Here is an 18,739-nt window from a genome sequence, read left to right as displayed (position 1 = left end):
ATAGATATTCCTACATTAAATATTTTTTGTATTTTAAATTTGATAATTTGCTACTATTTCCACCCTCCCTTCTTTTGTATTTGTTCCAAAAAAAGTTGGGAACTCCATAAAGAACAATTCTGGCCTGTAGTTCTCGAATTCTGACATTTAGCAATCTGTACTCATCAAACATCTAGTCAAACTAGATGACAGGTTAATCATCTTATGATTCATTGTGTTTCACTTCTTTCCTAGGAAGTAAAAAGCTAGTTATTTCTGAAATTAGGGATGACCTAGTTAATAAGGATTATAATTTAAAAATAATCTTTTATGTCTTATTATGCTGTATAACTAAGTGATAAGGTTATGATAACATTTGGAAATGAGTTTTAACAATTATGTTTTTAATAGAATGTTCATTTACTCTCTAGTTCTAAATATGTCCTGTTAGCTTGCAGGTCTAATTTAAAACATCAACCTTAAAATTTTCAAAGCCTAGTGTCTTATATAGCTAAATGTCTAAAAGGTATTTGTTGGTGAAATATTATTATAATGATAGGTTTGTTTATTTTCATTCATATTTCATTCATAGATCCCAGCTCTGTGTTATAAAGAACTTTTACTAAAATGTAAAAAATAAATCTTGAGAGCTAGTATAGTATAGTCAATGTATATCTAATTGGTTATTAAAGTTGTCCTGATAATTTAAGATCATTTCCATTATTTTTACTCTCATACATTTCTTTTAAGTTTTGAACATCTGTTTAGATGTGTTGTTGCCTCTAGTTCAGAGTCTGATTAGCTTGTCAATAAATTACTCATAATAGGCCATTATATTAATAAGTCTGGAAAATACAAATAAAATAGATTCTTAAAAGAATTATGTAGATTACTGAAATTGATGTTAGGGGAATTAGAATAGCTGAGCAAAGCAATAACTAAAGAAAACATTGAAAAATATTGTGAAATAATTATGAAAGGCTCCTGTCCCTGTTCTTGTCTTAGGGATGTTTAATTCTAAGAAATGGCTAAAGAAAAAAAGGATTTATAGGAAGAATCTAGTGTAATCTCATAGAAAGCAGTTCTAACAAGTAAGGCTGAATTTCATGGGAACTGTGAAGTTCTTAGAAAACAAACCTCTTCCATCATGTGTTTTAGCATACATACGGTTCTTTGTCTCTGTTTTTCTCTGAATACAGGATTTCTTAGCCTGCTTATTGGCATATGGTTGAAAAATAGCCACCCACCTGGCCTTATAGCTCTAGCACTCACCACTGTCTGATTATCTACAGCTAAATGTCTCTTGGTTCAAACACATAAACACTTTCTTATTGCTCACTGAATGGCCAATGTACTTCTCCTCGAGTGAGGTGTTTGCTCTGGGTCTAATGAGCTATCGCTGAATAGTCAGGTCGTGTGAGTCATAGTCTCATAAGAGCCTGGGACCTGAGAATGGTTCACACAGGCAAATTTATTGATGTGTTTGCTACAGCTTATTGATGAGTCTGTCCTATTGTTTAGGGAACAACCATTTCAAAAGTACATAAATTGGCAGAGAGCACACAAAAAGGTGACAGCCTCAAAAGAAAACTCCAATTCATCAACATAAATGGCTCTAGTCATGAACATATTTGTGCATTTTCATCTACATACTATTATATAAACAAATGCTATAAAATTGTATTTATTCAAAGAATAATCTATAAAAAGTAGTATTTAATCTGAGAATGCAAGGATGGTTCAATATTAGGGCACCTATTAATATAATATAATAAAACCAATATGCTGTCCATACCGATCAAAATATCAAATAAGAAAAGTGATCTGATGCTGGAAAAGTATTTGATACAATTCAACAATTCCTGATACAATATTTCAAACACTTGGCTTTCATGCTTTTTGCTACTTCCAACACTGTGAACATTTATCATTTTTATAATCAGACAAAAATATGTAAAAGGTTTTAAAAGCCCCTCAGGGCAGTTAATTTTTTTTTTTTTGTATTCCAAGTTCCTTATTCATGTAATTGTGTCTCAATAAATATTTCAAATGAAGCATTCCATTAAGACAAAGTAGGTTTTGAGAACTGTTAAGAAAACAGAATAGAGAGAATTTTTCTTTTTCTCTTGGAACACCTTGTTTCAGGAGTGTACCTTTTCCTATGTACAACATGAACAATCATCAGTGTTCATGAGGGTGAATTGCTTTTCTTTTAGAAGATACCTTTGAAAATTGTTCTTTTTCTCCGCGATTTGCTTCTCTGAACCCTTACCTCTTTTCCTGAGCTGTCAGTGCCCTAATCTGACAGCTATGCATATCTAACTGATAGCTGTTACTCCACCTGAACAATTCCATCTTAGATTCAACATGCTTGTGCCTGAGCCTATTTCCCTCTCTATCCTGACAACTCAATACCCTACAATGATCTCTCTCCTCTCGTTTTTGCTTCTTGTCTGCTGCCCAGCCTACATTTTTAGTGTCTCCCAACACTTTACCTTTATCAGCTTTCATAATCCTGGGTATAGGTTTTTATTTCTTACCTGGACTATTTTGCAGAAGTCTTCTGATATCCTTCTTCCTTCTATTTCAGCATATTTCACCTGCACTGCAACTAGAGTAATCTTTCTATATTTGACTTATATGTCACTCCTCTGCTTAAAACTTTGTGAGGCAGCATTTCTGATTGAATTATATTTAAAATTGTTGGCTTGGCATTTGAAAGCTGTCTTCATTTTGCCCTTCATGTATTCCTTACTCCTAGACCTTCCCCATGCACACTGAACTCATTTCTCATGGGGGCCATAGTGTGGTCATTCTGTTATCTTTTCTCATGCTTTGTCTTCCAGCCTTCCTTTTCTCACTTATGAAAAACTGACTTACCTTCATAATGTGCAGATCCAAGGCAATGTTCATGAAACTTTAGAGTCTCCCTGATATTTGTGATTTCCTTCATTCTCCGAGCTGTCACAGCACTCTGTAATTCCCTGATGACTTCAGTGTATTTTCTGATTGTTTCATCTCTACTCATGGATTAAAAGCTTCTTGAGTATAAAGGGCTAGATTTTATTGTTTTATATTTCTTATAATGCCTAACATAGTGACTTATACATAATAGTTCAAACATTGATATTTTGAATCAAATACTGAATTATTTGAAAGTAATGTATATATGAACAATATACATTTGTAGTTCAAACATATCAGTGCCATTGTCTCCAAAGTATTCCTTTGAGAGATGGTAATACAACTGAAAATATAAAACAGAACTAATATAAATAAAGTTGGTCCTCTATTTTGTGTTGGTCATCTAGTGTCATTTTAAAAAAGTTATTTTTATTTTTTTCACATTTACATTCATATTTGCAGGACAACTAAAATATTATTAGTGTGAAGAATAATAAAAGTTATTATTATAACCTTGAGAGAGTATGTTAATTAAATTGAGGGTTAAGGAAAGATAGTGCTTAAGATAACTTCTTTCCCCATTTGTGATGACATGAAAACTTTATATCCTTATATTGAGTCAAACTGCCAAGAAATTCTTGCAACAGACTGAGTGCTATGATAAATATCTGCTTTTTAGAGCTTTGGACAGTGTCATTGCTTGAAAAGCAAGCTTGAACTCCTCAAGAGATCATTGGAGAGATAAATGCTTAAAAGCTTTTCAAAGCCATACTCTTGGCTCTATCAGAATTTAATTTCCCACTGATTATGGTTCTATCGATTTTGGAACACATGGCCATGTATATACTCAGCATAGCTACATCACTGATGATTTCCCATGCCTTGGGACTGCATCACTGTTTTATGTGCATATGGAATCCACTTATATTTTCTTATATGTAAGTACCTTGAATTAAATACTCTGTTTTTAGACTAGACTATGAAAATGTTCTTGTAGTTGTTTAAAGGCTAAGTCTTTTTAGTAGTTAGAAACATTTTGATGTGTATGGAAATGGGCTTTATAAACATCCTGTACTTTATCAACCACTCAGTCATACCTGGTTAGGTTCTGACCTGTAGTCAAAATACAAAGGGTGTTTTTAAAAGTAGATTCCAGCTGTATGACATCACAGTGTTGAATGCACAGAGTGGTTATAAATGGTGAGGCAATACATAAAATATATAGAAGATCTTGGTTCTAGTCCTGTTGCTGTTAGTTTTAAGCAAGTGCTGTACCCTTTTGATCTTCAGTTTGGGGGTCCAGATTGTATTTACTTTCTAGAGAGTTGATGAGGATGCCAGGAGATAAGATATGTAAAGGACTTACCCCAGTGTCTACTATTGAACATAGTTGACTTCTATTACTCTTTGACCAAAAAAAAAAAAAAAGTGATTTGATCAAAGAATTTGTTGATGATAATGTTTTCATCTTTGAATGCTTTGTACCATGGTGATTAGTAGATAAGATAAATTTGGTAATCAGGTAATCATACAATCTAAGAACTGGAAAGGCTGGCCTAATTTTTTACATTCGAGAAAATAAAGGACCAAAGACCTCAGGTGACCCACCAGCCACCACACAGCAGGTCAGTAGCAGAGTGGGGTTTTGAACCCAGATCTTGGGACTCCTCCTCCTGAGGCACTTTCTCCTCTCTGCACACCAGAGTGGTGCTTCCAGAGCTCACCCTTTCCAAGTGATGGTTCTGTGACTACAGTTCATTCAGTGAGGAGCTAGTGGGCTTCGTATCTCTTCCGTCCGTAGTCATTCTTGCCTGGTCAGTCGTAGTGTTTTTGCCAGGCTAAAAAGTAAAGTTCTGCTATCAATTCGGTGTGGAATATGATCTCATGCATGTGTTCTGTTTTTTTAGTATAACATAAAGAACTTGAGCAGAAGCTCCATTATAACATATTTCATGAGTCAGTTATGATCTTCGTCAAATCATGGCCCAAATACAATCACTAGTCCTGTTTCTGAGATACAAACATTATAAAAGCCTGTAATATACTTTAAAAGATACGTTCTTGATGATACTTTGAAAACTATTTAGTCCTTATAAACATTCGAACCTTTGAATATTTAAACAAAGATAGTGCTGTGTTTGGCAAAGTAAAAAAAATAATAATAAAATACTGAACTTAAGATATAATAAAAAGAACAATAAAGAACTAGTTAAAGCACAGTCTTCTTTACAAGAAAGTCTTCTGTAACTCAATCCCAGAAGATCAGATTTTATAATAAAGATAATTTACCCCTTATAGAAATGTTTGTATTTTGAGTTGGCCACAGGTGGTCTCTAAAAGGAATCTTGTAAGGTTTATTTAGAAAATCTAAAGCTATTATGATGTTTTTAAAAACCCATACAGATGAATATTTTAAAATAGGATTATACAATTTAGCTATTTAATCTGATTAAATGAAAATCTGAGATTTCCTTACTCATGGCTGTTTGTACGAGAGAGTAATGTAAATACTACAAAGAACTGTCAAAGGAAATAACATATCTAATGATTTTAAATCCTAAAATAAGAAACCAAGTACAGCCTTGATCAAATGCACACATAGTGATATTTCTGTAAGAAAAAAATATTTCATAGGACTATGATGATAGTGGTGTAGTATCAAAGCTTAATTAAAAATCTGGAAAAAATCAGCAAACTTTATACCTAAGTAAAATTTTGACATAAAAAAGACCCTCAGAGTGGGGAAAAAAAGACCCTCAGAGTGGGAAACTTCACTTTTTTGGACAGTTTATAATAGAAAACCTTAAAAGTAGCTACTTGATGCTTTAAAAATGTAGATTTACAAGAAATGGCTAGAGAACATTCAGTTAAAAAATTATCCATTTTGTTAAATGAAATTCTCATTTTCATCTCAGGAACGCATATGAGGCCAGTATTTCTTTTATACAATTATAATTGCTTTTAAATTTGGCGGTGAATTTTTCCTAGTATTCTAGTCTAAATCTAGAGAATTCTTCAGTTTTTTTGGTAAGTTATCTTCATCAGTTTTGTGTCAATCAGAGAAACCTTACCATAAAAGTCATTGCTATCACAGTGTTTTCAATGAATGCTTAACTATATTCTGAACTGTTATGTATTGAATCCCATTAAAAGAAAACACACCAGGGCTTCCCTGGTGGCGCAGTGGTTGAGAGTCCGCCTGCCGATGCAGGGAACACGGGTTCGTGCCCCGGTCCGGGAAGATCCCACGTGCCGCGGAGCGGCTGGGCCTGTGAGCCATGGCCACTGAGCCTGAGGGTCCGGAGCCTGTGCTCCGCAACGGGAGAGGCCACAGCAGTGAGAGGCCGGCGTACCACACACACACACACACAAAAAACAACAAAAGAAAACACACCAGATCTTTTTGGGTGTCAAGGCAGCTATGTAGAAAGAGCAGGCTCTATTTGGTTACAATGAAATCTGCCTCTTAAATTATTTTCCATTCCACTTCCTTCATTTGCGTGTGCGATGTCTTATATGCATCTGAATTATCATTAAGAGGACCACAAACACAGACTTTATGACCTCAGTATATGATGATCAGAAGAGAAAAAGCACTGCTTAAATAAATTTGAAATCTTATTATTTAGAACGATTTCAACATGCAGGTAAGGAACAGAATAGCACTATGGCATAATGGTATATCTTGAAATGAGTATTTAAAATTTTGGGAGATTAGTTTCTTAGGTTGCCTGGTGACACTTGGTCCATTTACTAGGAGATACAGGCTTTTGTTGTTGTTACTCACAGTGCTTCATGTGAGGTGCCGGCTCCTAACAGCTCATCCCAGCCAATTGTGCTCCACCCTCCCTCTCTCCCTCCCACCCTTCCTTCCTTTCTTTCCCTGGGAAAGATGGTTGTTAAATATTTGCTGGCTCACTACTGCTTATAAATGTACCATCAATGAATGAACAGCAGGAAAGCTTCTCAGATTAGGTTGTGTCAGGTCAGGGATGCTCATCATGCTTTCACAGTCACCTGCTTTTGCCTTTGATTCTAACTCTGGGGGAGTCTTGCTTTTTCCCATCCCAGGAACCAAATTGTGTCTATACCACAAGTACTCTTCCTTTCAAGAACCATCAGTAACGACAATTCCTTTGAAGTTGGAAATCAAAAAAGATAATAGAAAATAATAATATTGCTACCAGAAGTCAGTCAGTGAGTCAGCGTTCTGTTATTGCTCTATGGTCTAGTGGGTTTTACACGCACTGAAGTAACACGGACCTGGGTTTGAATCTCCTACTGTGAGAACTTGGGCGAGTTCACTCTGCGTCTCAGTGTCTCATCTGTGAAATGGGTGTTGGGAGGATTAAGTAGGATTTTATATGTAAAGCCCAAGGCAAGTGCTTGGCATGTGGCAATTACCCTTTCATGCCCTCTCAGAGTACCTGGTAGGGGCCAGAAGAGGGGACTTCTAAGAGTTCTTGACTGACGCCCTCCATTTTTTTTTTTTTTTTGTCTTTGCGGTACGCGGGCCTCTCACTGTTGTGGCCTCTCCCATTGCGGAAAACAGGCTCCGGAGGCGCAGGCTCAGCGGCCATGGCTCACGGGCCCAGCCGCTCCGCGGCATGTGGGATCTTCCCGGACCGGGGCACGAACCCGTGTCCCCTGCATCGGCAGGCAGACTCTCAACCACTGCGCCACCAGGGAAGCCCTGCCCTCCATTTTTATATGGAGTTATCTTTCTCCAAAATTTTCAGCAGAGTTTGTATGAGGGATAACACAAATGAAATTGAAGGCTTTGGATATCATTTTATGTAACAGTATTTTTGATTCAAACACTTCATGGCAATTGGATATTATTAAAGATCCAGGCAGTTTAAAAATAGCCATTTTGCTGGCTCCATCAAGGAAAGAAGCTGGGTCTTCTGTGGAACAGAAATAAGACGTGCTGCATTTCCTTTAATTCCTCAAGATCTTTTCTGTTGAGTATTTGAAGATTTCAAGTTTTTAATAGAAAAGTCTCATTTCAGTAAAACACTTAGGTTCTTTAAGTGGTCCATCAGTTTCTTTATTAAAATCTCATACTTCATTGTGACATTGCTTTTCAACATGGTTTAAAAAGGACTTAACCTGGCCATACTGATGAAGAAATTGCTGGTGTGTTTTAAATTGCACAATGTGAGTCAAAAATGTGAGTTTCAAAAAAATGGGAGTATTGATGGAGGATATTTCACTATTTGGGCTTTTGTTATTTAGAGAGAAAAAGAGTGAATATTTATTATTCACTCATATACTTATCTATTTGTTAGATAGATAATTAATGAGTGAATATTTATCCTGAAAACTGCTGGGACTTTAAATATGTCATTCTCATTAATGAAACAAGATAGCATTTTGAAAATACACCTTTGGTGAAGTTAATTAAAACATAATTTAAAGAGTTAATTCATTATTTATAATAACAGTTTAAAGCCTTTAATAAAATACATTCCCATACAAAGGGCTCTGATTTAGATAGTTTTGGAAACTAAAATAGATTACAGTTTTTGTTGCTTGATTATTAGGATTCTGAAATTCTCCTCTCAAGAAATTGAATTTTAAATGTATTTTTTCATATTTAAATTATATGTGATCAAAAATGAAAAAATAGCTAATGATTTCCAGTCTCACAGCATTACCATAGAGCTGCACTGTCCACTATGGAGCCTCAATCCAATATGGCTCATCTGAATTGAGATGTGCTGTAAGTGTAAAATTAAAGCACACGGGATTTCAAAGGCCTAGTATAAAAAAAGATAAAATATCACATATGTTGAAAGATAATATTCTGGATATATTGTTATATAAAACATATCATTAAAATCAATTTAATCTGTTTCTTTTTTTAATGTGGCAACTAAAATATTTAAAATTACATATGTGGCTCACATTACAATTCTATTGGACAGAGCTGCTCCAGAGAATGATTTTGGAAATAGTTAAAACAACATAGATAGACTTTGCCTGGGAGATGTCACTTTATGAGCAAATCAAAAATAGGCCAAGCATATTGGGGTTATGAAGAAAAATTTTGCACATACAACTTAAGAAAAAAAAGATGGATGGAGAAAACCACCTGTAGATATAACTAGTGTACAAAAGAACAGAAAATTGATATCTACAAAATTATTTGAACATTGATAAAAACTTTTAAAAACATGCTGCTACATTTTTGAAAATGCAGCTTTGGTTTTTTATTTATTTTTAATTAAAAAAATTGAAGTATAGCTGATTTACAATGTTGTTAGAAAATGCAGGTTTTATAAGTCCAACAAATTTATCATAGTATAAAAAATATGTATTTTTAACTGACTATACTAGTGAACATTGACTATCACATGTATATTTAGTATCTGAAATATACCGGAGATGCAAAGCCTAGTACAATACATGATATAAAGTAGATGCTCAATAAATATTTAATGAATGAATATGTGTAGAGATTTTTGTTGGTGTTATTCATTGATTATCTGAAGAGATTAAAATTAAAATAGTGCCTAGCCCATAGAATGCACACGAGAAATATTTGTGAAATGAATGAATGAAGTTAGACACACACACACACATTAAATCATAAAGAAGATAAAGTCCTCAGAGAGAAATTACCACCAATATATGTTAAACTAGTTCTCACTATTCAAAGGGTACCAGTTATTTTAAAACATCACTAAATTTATAGCTGTTTTAACGATACATTTACTTTAATAATGGTCTTATTTTGATAGTATCTTATATTTTGAGTTACACATGAAGAAACTCCATGGAAACAGTTGGAACAAAACTCAGGAATTAGTGCTTCAAAAGTTCCAAACTTGCGAAGGTCAGTTGTGTTGTTTTCCTTGGCTTAACTGATATTGAAATCATGACTTCAAGATAGAAATAGCGAATTTAGTAATTGGATGCTTAAGGTTCAAGTAGAAATATCGATAATGCTTATTTAGTAAAAAGTAGAAAAAAATAGGTGCGTTGTTCTTGTTTTTGTTTTGCGGTATGCGGGCCTCTCACTGTTGTGGCCTGTCCCGTTGCGGAGCACAGGCTCTGGACGCGCAGGCTCAGCGGCCATGGCTCACGGGCCCAGCTGCTCCGCGGCATGTGGGATCTTCCCGGACTGGGGCACGAACCCGTGTCCCCTGCATCGGCAAGCGGACTCTCAACCACTGCGCCACCAGGGAAGCCCAATAGGTGGCGTTTTAATAAGTAAACTGTAACTGTAACATCGTAGAAGTGTGAAGTTTATATCATAAACACATTTAACATAATTTCCATTTATTTGGGGGGATATATAATACAAATATATTTCCCTTGAATATTTTTCTTCATTAGACTGATAAAATTGGGAATAATTTCTTCACTGTGAGTTTTCATAAAGTCCAGGTAAGAGGGGTATTTCAATTGGCTAATGATAAAATGAAGGGGTAAAAATTAAATTCAAGGCAAATGAAGGGAACAGAGTAGGTGTAAAGGAGATGTTTTTGCAGTTAATTGACCAGGAACTGTGTTATTCGTAAAGGTTCATGGCTCAAACCCGCTTAGGCTTATTGTGTTAGGAAAAGTGATTTCCATACATTTACTTCAGGGAGCTCTCCCTGCCGCCCTCATCTCTCCCCACTGTATGCTCCAGTGACACTGAACTCTTGGTTCCTCCAAATCTTGTCTCTGGGTCTTTGCAAATGTTCTTTGGATGTCTTCCCTACACCCCGTTTCTTTGCCTAATTCCAGCTTAAATATTCTCTCTGGAGGGAGATCTGCCCATTCCTTGGTTTCTGCTAAATCTTCTTGTTATGAGCTCATGTAACTCCCTACTTGGATTTTAGAGACATAGTTAAACTTTCTCCAAAAAGGGCTGAATTTGTTGAGTTTCACATATGTTTACATAAGTTATTGTTCAAATGGCTGTTTCCAATATGCTCTTCAACTCCAAAGCCTTTCCCTTTTTCCTTGACTCTAAGAACTTCCTCATTATTTCCACATTTTAATATATGATTCTTCCCGTCTGGAAACATGAGAGAAACAGCTTTTCTCCATAAATGACTAGGAAATTATCTACTGCGTTTTCATAAAATTCATAAATCATGTAAGCAGGACATGTTATGAATTAATTGGTGGAACATCTATCTCGGAAGGGTTAAAGAATTGCCAACACTGATCAAGCCTGCTCTCTCTGGCTGTTGATATGGTGTTGACAGCCAAGCAAAGAGCTTCTTCAATAAATCCGCTCTCATATTCAAGTTTTTCCAGATGTGAGAAGTAATTAAGTCTTTGCATTTATTGAAGCCTTGTACGCTTTTCAAGAGGGAACTGGCAGCTGTGATGAATTAACTCTGCCTGAGTGCATGTGTGTGTTGTGTGTGTGTTTTGCGTGTGAATGTACATATATACAAGCACACGTGGCATTTGCCAATAGTCAAATGAGATCAGACCTTTAAAAAAACAAAACAAAACAAAACAAAAAGCTAATTTTCATAAATACCAAAAAATTTTACAGCTATATCTCACAATTTAGAGACTAGGGCTTTATCCAGTAATACCTTCTCAATTTCTGCTTTTGCTGAATGTTAAAGAGAAGAAATGAAATCATTTGCATCTGTTAAAGGATTTTCTTAAGAAAAGGTGAAATCATGATACTAGTAAAGCATAAAAGGAGCACATTTCAAAGATTTTAACTCATTAATTAAAGAGGCCACCAATAAGATGTTACAGTTGGTTCAAAGGTGAATTTGAAGGACCAAACGTAAATGAGTAATAAGGAATTTGGAATTGAATTTACAGATAGATACAAAAGGGTCTATCAACAAGCCAATAATCAATTGCTTTTCCCCCAGGACACAATTAATTTGCATTTTGTATGGCTAAAGCATCATTAGCATTGTTACCAGTTTTCAACAATTTAAGGTGTGGTAAAGTAGTTCAAAGACAGTGAAAGGCCAGGTTAGCCAGAAGGTAACACTAGTTAAGACATGGTGTAATTTTTTGTGTGTGTCAGTTTCAAAGTCTTTCACAATTTTTCCTGACACATCTCACACAGAACTTCAGGAAAGGGATACTTTTTGGGATAGCCAAGCTGTTTTTTCATGCTTGACCCTTTGGTTCTGATTGCAAGCCATTCAGAGGCCATTCAAACCTTGGGCTTCTCTCAGTGGGAAGGATTGCGGAAGTGTTTATGGTTTTAGTTTTGTGGTTATTAAATTGGAACAAATATCTCAAGTAAGCAGCAAATTAAATCAAAGTCTTTCAGTTCACTTGGTGGTTATGTTAATGTAGACTCTGAATAAGAGGGCTTATTTTTTCCTGTCAATATGCTTAGAAGAATAGGTATTTTACATTTTGGCATCCCAACCTGAAAATTGTTGAGCCAATTTTTGGTTTCTTGTTCTTCTCCAACACCAGTCTAGATGTGTGGCTTTCATTTGTCAGTAGGATCTGTATTTGTGAAAATAGGAGTATGAATATAGAAAAACACTAATAAATCTTATTTTAATGGCAAAATTGATTATGGTGACAGTTATTCAGGTTGTTTTGTATTCTTTTGATTTCTAATTAACAAACGTAGTGGAACAGCCATTAGGAAGGAGAAGATAGGCTAAATGAATGTTAATTGTAAAAATAGATTGGGCTAATAATAAGCAGAACTCTTCTCTTTTATAAAGAAGACAAAATGCCCTAGAGAGCTTACATGTCTTGTTTTAAAAAAAATTTTCTCTCCCTCATCTATTAGTAAAGTTCTCTTTTGGATAGATGCCAAACGATGAAGAAATACATGAGGCAAAAGTAAAATAACCAGGGATTTAACTGAGAAGCAGGAACCTTTTGGGGATAGTCATAAAAGAAACCCAGGCAACTAAAAATGAGTACATGAAAAGACTGCCAAGGCAGGCAGACAAGTCAGATGAACTAATTTCTCTCTCATCCACCATTTAGGGGGAATATATATATATATATATATATATATATTTATAAATGTATTTATTTATTTTTGGCTGTGTTGGGTCTTCCGTTTCTGTGCGAGGGCTTTCTCCAGTTGAGGCCAGCGGGGGCCACTCTTTATCGAGGTGCGCGGGTCTCTCACTGTCACGGCCTCTCCCGTTGTAGGGCACAAGCTCCAGACGCGCAGGCTCAGTAGTTGTGGCTCACAGGCTTAGTTGCTCCGCGGCACGTGGGATCTTCCCAGACCAGGGCTCAAACTCATGTCCCCTGCATTGGCAGGCAGATTCTTAACGACTGTGCCACCAGGGAAGCCTTAGGGGGAATATTTTTTAATAGGAAATGTTGAATTAATTTTCGAAGTGGAAATATTCAGTTTATCTCTGTAAATGTTCCTTCACACAGAGCTGTATCTCAATCTATTTCAGTTGTTTAATATGGATTTTCATTTGCAAGTCACTTCATCACCATGTTGGGGAAGAACACATTTTCTATCACTGTAGAGAAAAGAAAGGAGAAAGAAGTGAAATAAGTATGAAACATTTCTCAAAATCCAAGAGATTCTTGTTGTATGTGACCTTAAGAACGTGAAGACAGTCGAGCACTGCATGGCTTGTGATGGTGGTATAGACTTGTTTCTTTGGCCAGGGGCTGTGTCCCCAGAGACCTGAATGACCCCCTAGGACCTGGCAGTTGTTACAGAAATATATTTGGTTACACATAAACATCAAACTATAAAAAGGTGGAAGACTTCTCTATTACAAATACACAAGTTAGCTCTTATCTTTGGGCTTTTATGCTGCATGAGGCCCTCCTGGGCTTTATATATATATGTTTTTTTTTTTTTTTTTTTTTTTGCGGTACTCGGGCCTCTCACTGTTGTGGCCTCTCCCATTGCGGAGCACAGGCTCCGGACACGCAGGCTCAGCGGCCATGGCTCATGGGCCCAGCCGCTCCACGGCATGTGGGATCTTCCCCGACCGGAGCACGAACCCGTGTCCCCTGCACCGGCAGGCGGACTCTCAACCACTGCGCCACCAGGGAAGCCCTGATGTGGACCATTTTTAAAGCCTTTATTGAATTTGTTACAATATTGCTTTGTTTTATGTTTTGGTTTTTTGGCCCTGAGGCATGTGGGATCTTAGCTCCCCCACCAGGGATCAAACCCCCACCCCCTGCATTGGAAGACGAAGTCTTAATCACTGGGCAGGCAGGGAAGTCCCCCTACTGGCCTTTAAAAACATATTGATGGTATAGAATTTACCCTTTCAAATGAGGAGATCCTTTCATACCAAGTACTTTCCCTGGAACTGTGTACCTTTATTTGATAGTTGAAAACTCTTTTGTTTGTAAGGGGCTTTCCTATTTTTTAGGTGCTTTCCTTGTATTAACTTCTGGCAATTCAGTTTTTCTGCTTAACGATGGAGAATTAGAGGCATAGAGGGATTAAATAATTTCCCCTAGAGAATGTGGGTGAGCCAGACCTGGAAGTAGGGGGTCTAGCTGTAGATAATGTGATTCCCACCTTGGTCTCATTCTCAACCAGGGCATGGGTAGAGTGCGAAAGTAAAAAATAGACAACATAAATGAAATGCTCAGTAAGTGAAAGGGATTAGCAACTACACAGATATTCCCTTTTGGGGCGCCCCAAGATGCAAATATGTATTAAAGTACAACATTTAACATGGTTTTAAAAAAAAAGAGGATAATGGGGGAATTTTGAAACATGATAGCTATCCATGAACACTTTCTTCATATTCCCCAAGTTACATTTTGGAGCTATTGACAAGAGAGCGTTGCTGTAATTAAGTTCAGGGCTTAAAATATTTTAGAGAAAACTTTACGTGAATTTTATATTATACCTACAGGTGAAAAGAAAAAAGATGTATTCAATCTAAAAGTAATAATGTATCTAGCTTGCCAAACACTCCATTAAGGAGTTCCTCCAGCAAATCTTGAGTGATGGTTTTTTAAAACAATTCCTATCTCATTTTAGCACAAAGTATATTTTACTCACCATTGCATCTCTAATACCCAGCACAGTGCCTGGCATAACTACCCACGTTTCTTCGCATGAATGAACGTAGGGCTCTAGTTAAATTCTGGTCCTAGTGCTCCCCTGAGTAACTTTGTGAATAAGACAAATCATTAATTTCTCTTGACCTCAATTTTGTCCTCTGTGAAAGAGAGGGCTTTAGTAGGATTGATTCCTTAAGGACCCCTGTAGCTTTAAAATTCTGATTCTAAAATCTCAAATGGAAAATGCGTGTTCACATTGTATATGGTGTTTGTTTTTGCTTTCAAAACTTGTGTGCATAATCTCAACAGATCACTTTCTTCCAGCACAGCGGAGAGACAATAAGAATTTATTGTATGGTGGGAAATGAGAAAAATAGCAGCCACTGAAGTCTGACGCAGGTAATTCACTGTGGGGAATAGATGTCACCATGGGCATCGCAGGTATTGTCACCTCAGACACTAGCCAGGCAGTGCATCTTAGGCAGCTCTGCCAAGATCTTCTCCCTGCGCTTTTAAAAGTTTGCGAGAAAAGCTTATAGAAAGTGCTCTTTTCCCCATTTCCCAATAAAGATAATGTAATAGAGCGTCTATGGAATATTAGAAGAGTCTTTTGGCAGAGGACTTGAGGGAAACAAGTAGAGTCTACACATTCTGCTCCTTTATGGAACGAATATCATGTACAGAGAATTTCCTTGTAGAATTCTCTACATAGGCATGACAGGACTATGATTTTAAAGTTAAGGTTTCCAATTTCAGCACCCTCGGGGCATTTCTTCTTGGCATTTTGCCGGTAAGCAGGATATGTGATGCCATTAAGTTAGGCTGTATTAAAAGTCATTTTGGGCTTCCCTGGTGGTGCAGTGGTTGAGAGTCCGCCTGCCGATGCAGGGGACACGGGTTCGTGCCCCAGTCCGGGAGGATCCCACGTGCCGCGGAGCGGCTGGGCCCGTGAGCCATGGCCGCTGAGCCTGCGCGTCTGGAGCCTGTGCTCCGCAATGGGAGAGGCCACCACAGTAAGAGGCCCGCGTAGCGCAAAAAAAAAAAAAAAAGTCATTTCATGAAACAGTCAACTACTCTTATAGAATACAACGTTGTTTCAGAATAAAACAATGTTTGCCCAAGTAATATTTCACAGAAGAATGTTAGTTTTCTAGAGTATCAGATGTCAATAAAAAAATAGGTAAGTAGGTAGGTAGGTAAGTAGGTAGGTAGATAGGTTAGATTAGATGAGATGAATAGGTTTCATATTTGGGAAATGCTGGGTTAAGCAAACTTAATAGTTTTCTTGGTTGTGGGTCTTCTTAGAGCTTCTAATGTGTCATTGTGCCATGTGGATCTCTAAGTGGCAGGGGGAGAGATTAGTATATGGGTTTCCCCAAACATGTTCGTTGAAGAAACCCCCTTTTCCCCTCCGAGTATTCTGTGGAACTTTAGCTTCATAGAACACAATTTGAGAAATAATCTATGCATGATGACTGTATAGAATTTTTTTCTTTTTGGAATTTTTAGGCAAGGCCAAGGTAATTTTAAAAATTTAAAACTAAATATGATATTAAGAGAAAACAGTATTACTTGTCTACCTAGAATGATGTTTGTTTTTTTTAAAGAAAACTTGCTTTTTAATTAATTAATTAATTAATTTTTGGCTGTGTTGGGTCTTCGTTTCTGTGCGAGGGCTTTCTCTAGTTGCGGCAAGCGGGGGCCACCCTTCATTGCGGTGCATGGGCCTCTCACTATAGAATGATGTATTTTTTGATTAAAGTTATATTTTATATCATTAGTTTCATTGTCTACCTAGAATGATGTATTTTTTGATTAAAGTTATATTTTATATCATTAGTTTCATTATTCACCTTAGGGTATTTTTTTATTATGTCCCACATTGATATGCTATGGCTTTATAAATATTAATTTATCCTAGGATTTAAATAACCAAATTTGATAAATTGAGCTGTATAGTCTTAGAATTACCTCAATTGACATTAAAGGATTAGTTTTGAGAAATATATTTTAAATTATATAACATATACCACATTATAAATATTGCTATAATTTATTTTTCCAAACATTTCCAAGCATGTATTACACATTGTGAAATATACAAGTAACTAGTGGATTTGTAAAAATTGACACAGTGGGCAGAATTGAAAAAGGGTAATTATTATTTTTTGAAACAATGTTTCTAGAATTCTTAAATGATATATCAGCTTATGTTAACTGCAGCTTCTCATGTTTAATGATGTTTACAATTAAAATAATACAATAGCAATATAAGATTAACAGTCATAATTAACTCAGAATAGATTCTTTGAAGTGGTTCAAAGGGTTTTTCATAATAAATTACTAGCCTTTAATCAGTTAATATAAAGTATTTTTTTTTAGACTGGAGAAGTACATGTATGTCTCATAAAAAATTTAATTTAGGTTAATGAAATGAGTTTGAATGATCTAGATTCACCATACCAAATCCGGGATATGTCTGACATTCCAGTGAAAGCTTTATTTAGATGGAGTTGAGGAATCTTTGAGATAATAGGCTTTGCACTCTGCTATCTTGAGTGTTACAGCTGAGTGGTTCACCCAGAATCTTTAAGTCTTTTTCAAACGATTTTATGAATGAATTGAATTCATGAAATATTAATAAGTTGTCTGTTTTGGATTTCTTAACCAGTTTAGAGAATGTTGACTTTAAACGTTCTCAAAATTGAATTTTGCCCGTTAAAATATTATTTCCGCTTATGAGGCTAGCTCTGGCCGGCCTCAGTGACGCTGCGCCATCCACTCACACCCGCTATGATAAGGAGGATGAAGTGTGAGCTAAATAGGGAGGAGGCCTGGGCACGGTCATTTTTGCCAGAACACAGAAACGCCAAGACCTCAAGGTGCCGTAGTATAGAAAAAGGTGCTGCACTAGTGGATTTAAAAAAAATATATATATATATATACACACACACACACACACACACACACACACACACACACACACACATATAGAAGGAGTAGAAATGAGGGTCCCTGTATTTGAGGATGTAAAAGATGAAACTGAAGAAGAAAAGACAGGGGAAGAAGAAAATGAAGAAGACAAGGTGGGTGAGAAGGCATTGCTGAAGAATGGTATTTGTTCCTCGAGGTCGATGATTAGAAAAATGTTCCCTTTTCTTTTTTTTTTTTTTTCTGGACAGGTGTTCTTTAAGCCTGTTATTGAAGACCTGAGCATGGAATTGGCCAGAAAATGCACCGAACTCATTAGTGATGTAAGTGGCTTAAGTGATTTTTGCCTGATTTTGCATTGCACGTGTGGCACTATTATGTCATAGAATCAGAGAGCTGAGGGGAAAACCTTGAAATCATTTATTTAAAACACTGTGATTTTCCAGATCATGGAAATAAGTCCAGATATTTTAGGTGATTTTCCCAAGGTCTCCCAGACAGAGAATTTCTGTGGGGACAGATCTCCGTGTTGTTAAGCCAGAATCTTGTCCCTTCTTGAATTTCAGTGTCACTCTGTCATGAAATCATAAAGCATCGAATTTCAGAACATACTCCATTGAGAACCCAAAGCTTTTTTACAATTTGTATAATGATGTAATTTGTTTTGAGAGGATCTCTATCTAAATGAATGATTTTTAGCATTTGGGGGAACTTTTTTGGAATCTGATGAATTCAGTAGTTTTCCAAACCAGAATCATGCATATACCTGCATATAACACTTATTAACAATTTAGGATTCACGGATTACTGAACTGTGTGTTGAGAGCCCTGAACTATATGATGATGATGGATATTAGTGAAAGGAGCATTTTTGTTGTGACTTTTTTCGTTAACTGGGATCGGTTTATGTTATATTTCAAGGGAATCCTAGAATTATGGAATTAATTCATATGTATATATCTCT

The 18,739-nt window shown here is 36.2% G+C and overlaps 2 protein-coding genes across 2 annotated transcripts in view; both read left to right on the top strand.

Annotated features, from left to right (window-relative positions):
• The window catches only part of LOC132528802 (WAS/WASL-interacting protein family member 3-like), a 227,781-nt gene extending 210,121 nt beyond the window's left edge, over positions 1-17,660 (top strand). Inside the window, exon 8 of the mRNA XM_060164897.1 lies at positions 17,593-17,660. Coding sequence (XP_060020880.1) covers positions 17,593-17,660 — 68 coding nt within the window. The remainder of the gene's footprint in view (positions 1-17,592) is intronic.
• A 189-nt stretch (positions 17,661-17,849) lies between these two features.
• NEBL (nebulette) overlaps positions 17,850-18,739 on the top strand; it is a 109,231-nt gene continuing 108,341 nt past the window's right edge. Inside the window, exons 1-2 of the mRNA XM_060164890.1 lie at positions 17,850-17,930; positions 18,027-18,098. Of these exons, the coding sequence (XP_060020873.1) occupies positions 17,850-17,930; positions 18,027-18,098 (153 nt within the window). The remainder of the gene's footprint in view (positions 17,931-18,026; positions 18,099-18,739) is intronic.

Source organism: Lagenorhynchus albirostris, chromosome 1, assembly GCF_949774975.1.
Source record: "Lagenorhynchus albirostris chromosome 1, mLagAlb1.1, whole genome shotgun sequence".
NCBI classification, from domain to species: Eukaryota; Metazoa; Chordata; class Mammalia; order Artiodactyla; family Delphinidae; genus Lagenorhynchus; species Lagenorhynchus albirostris.
This window is presented reverse-complemented; position numbering and strand designations above follow the sequence as displayed.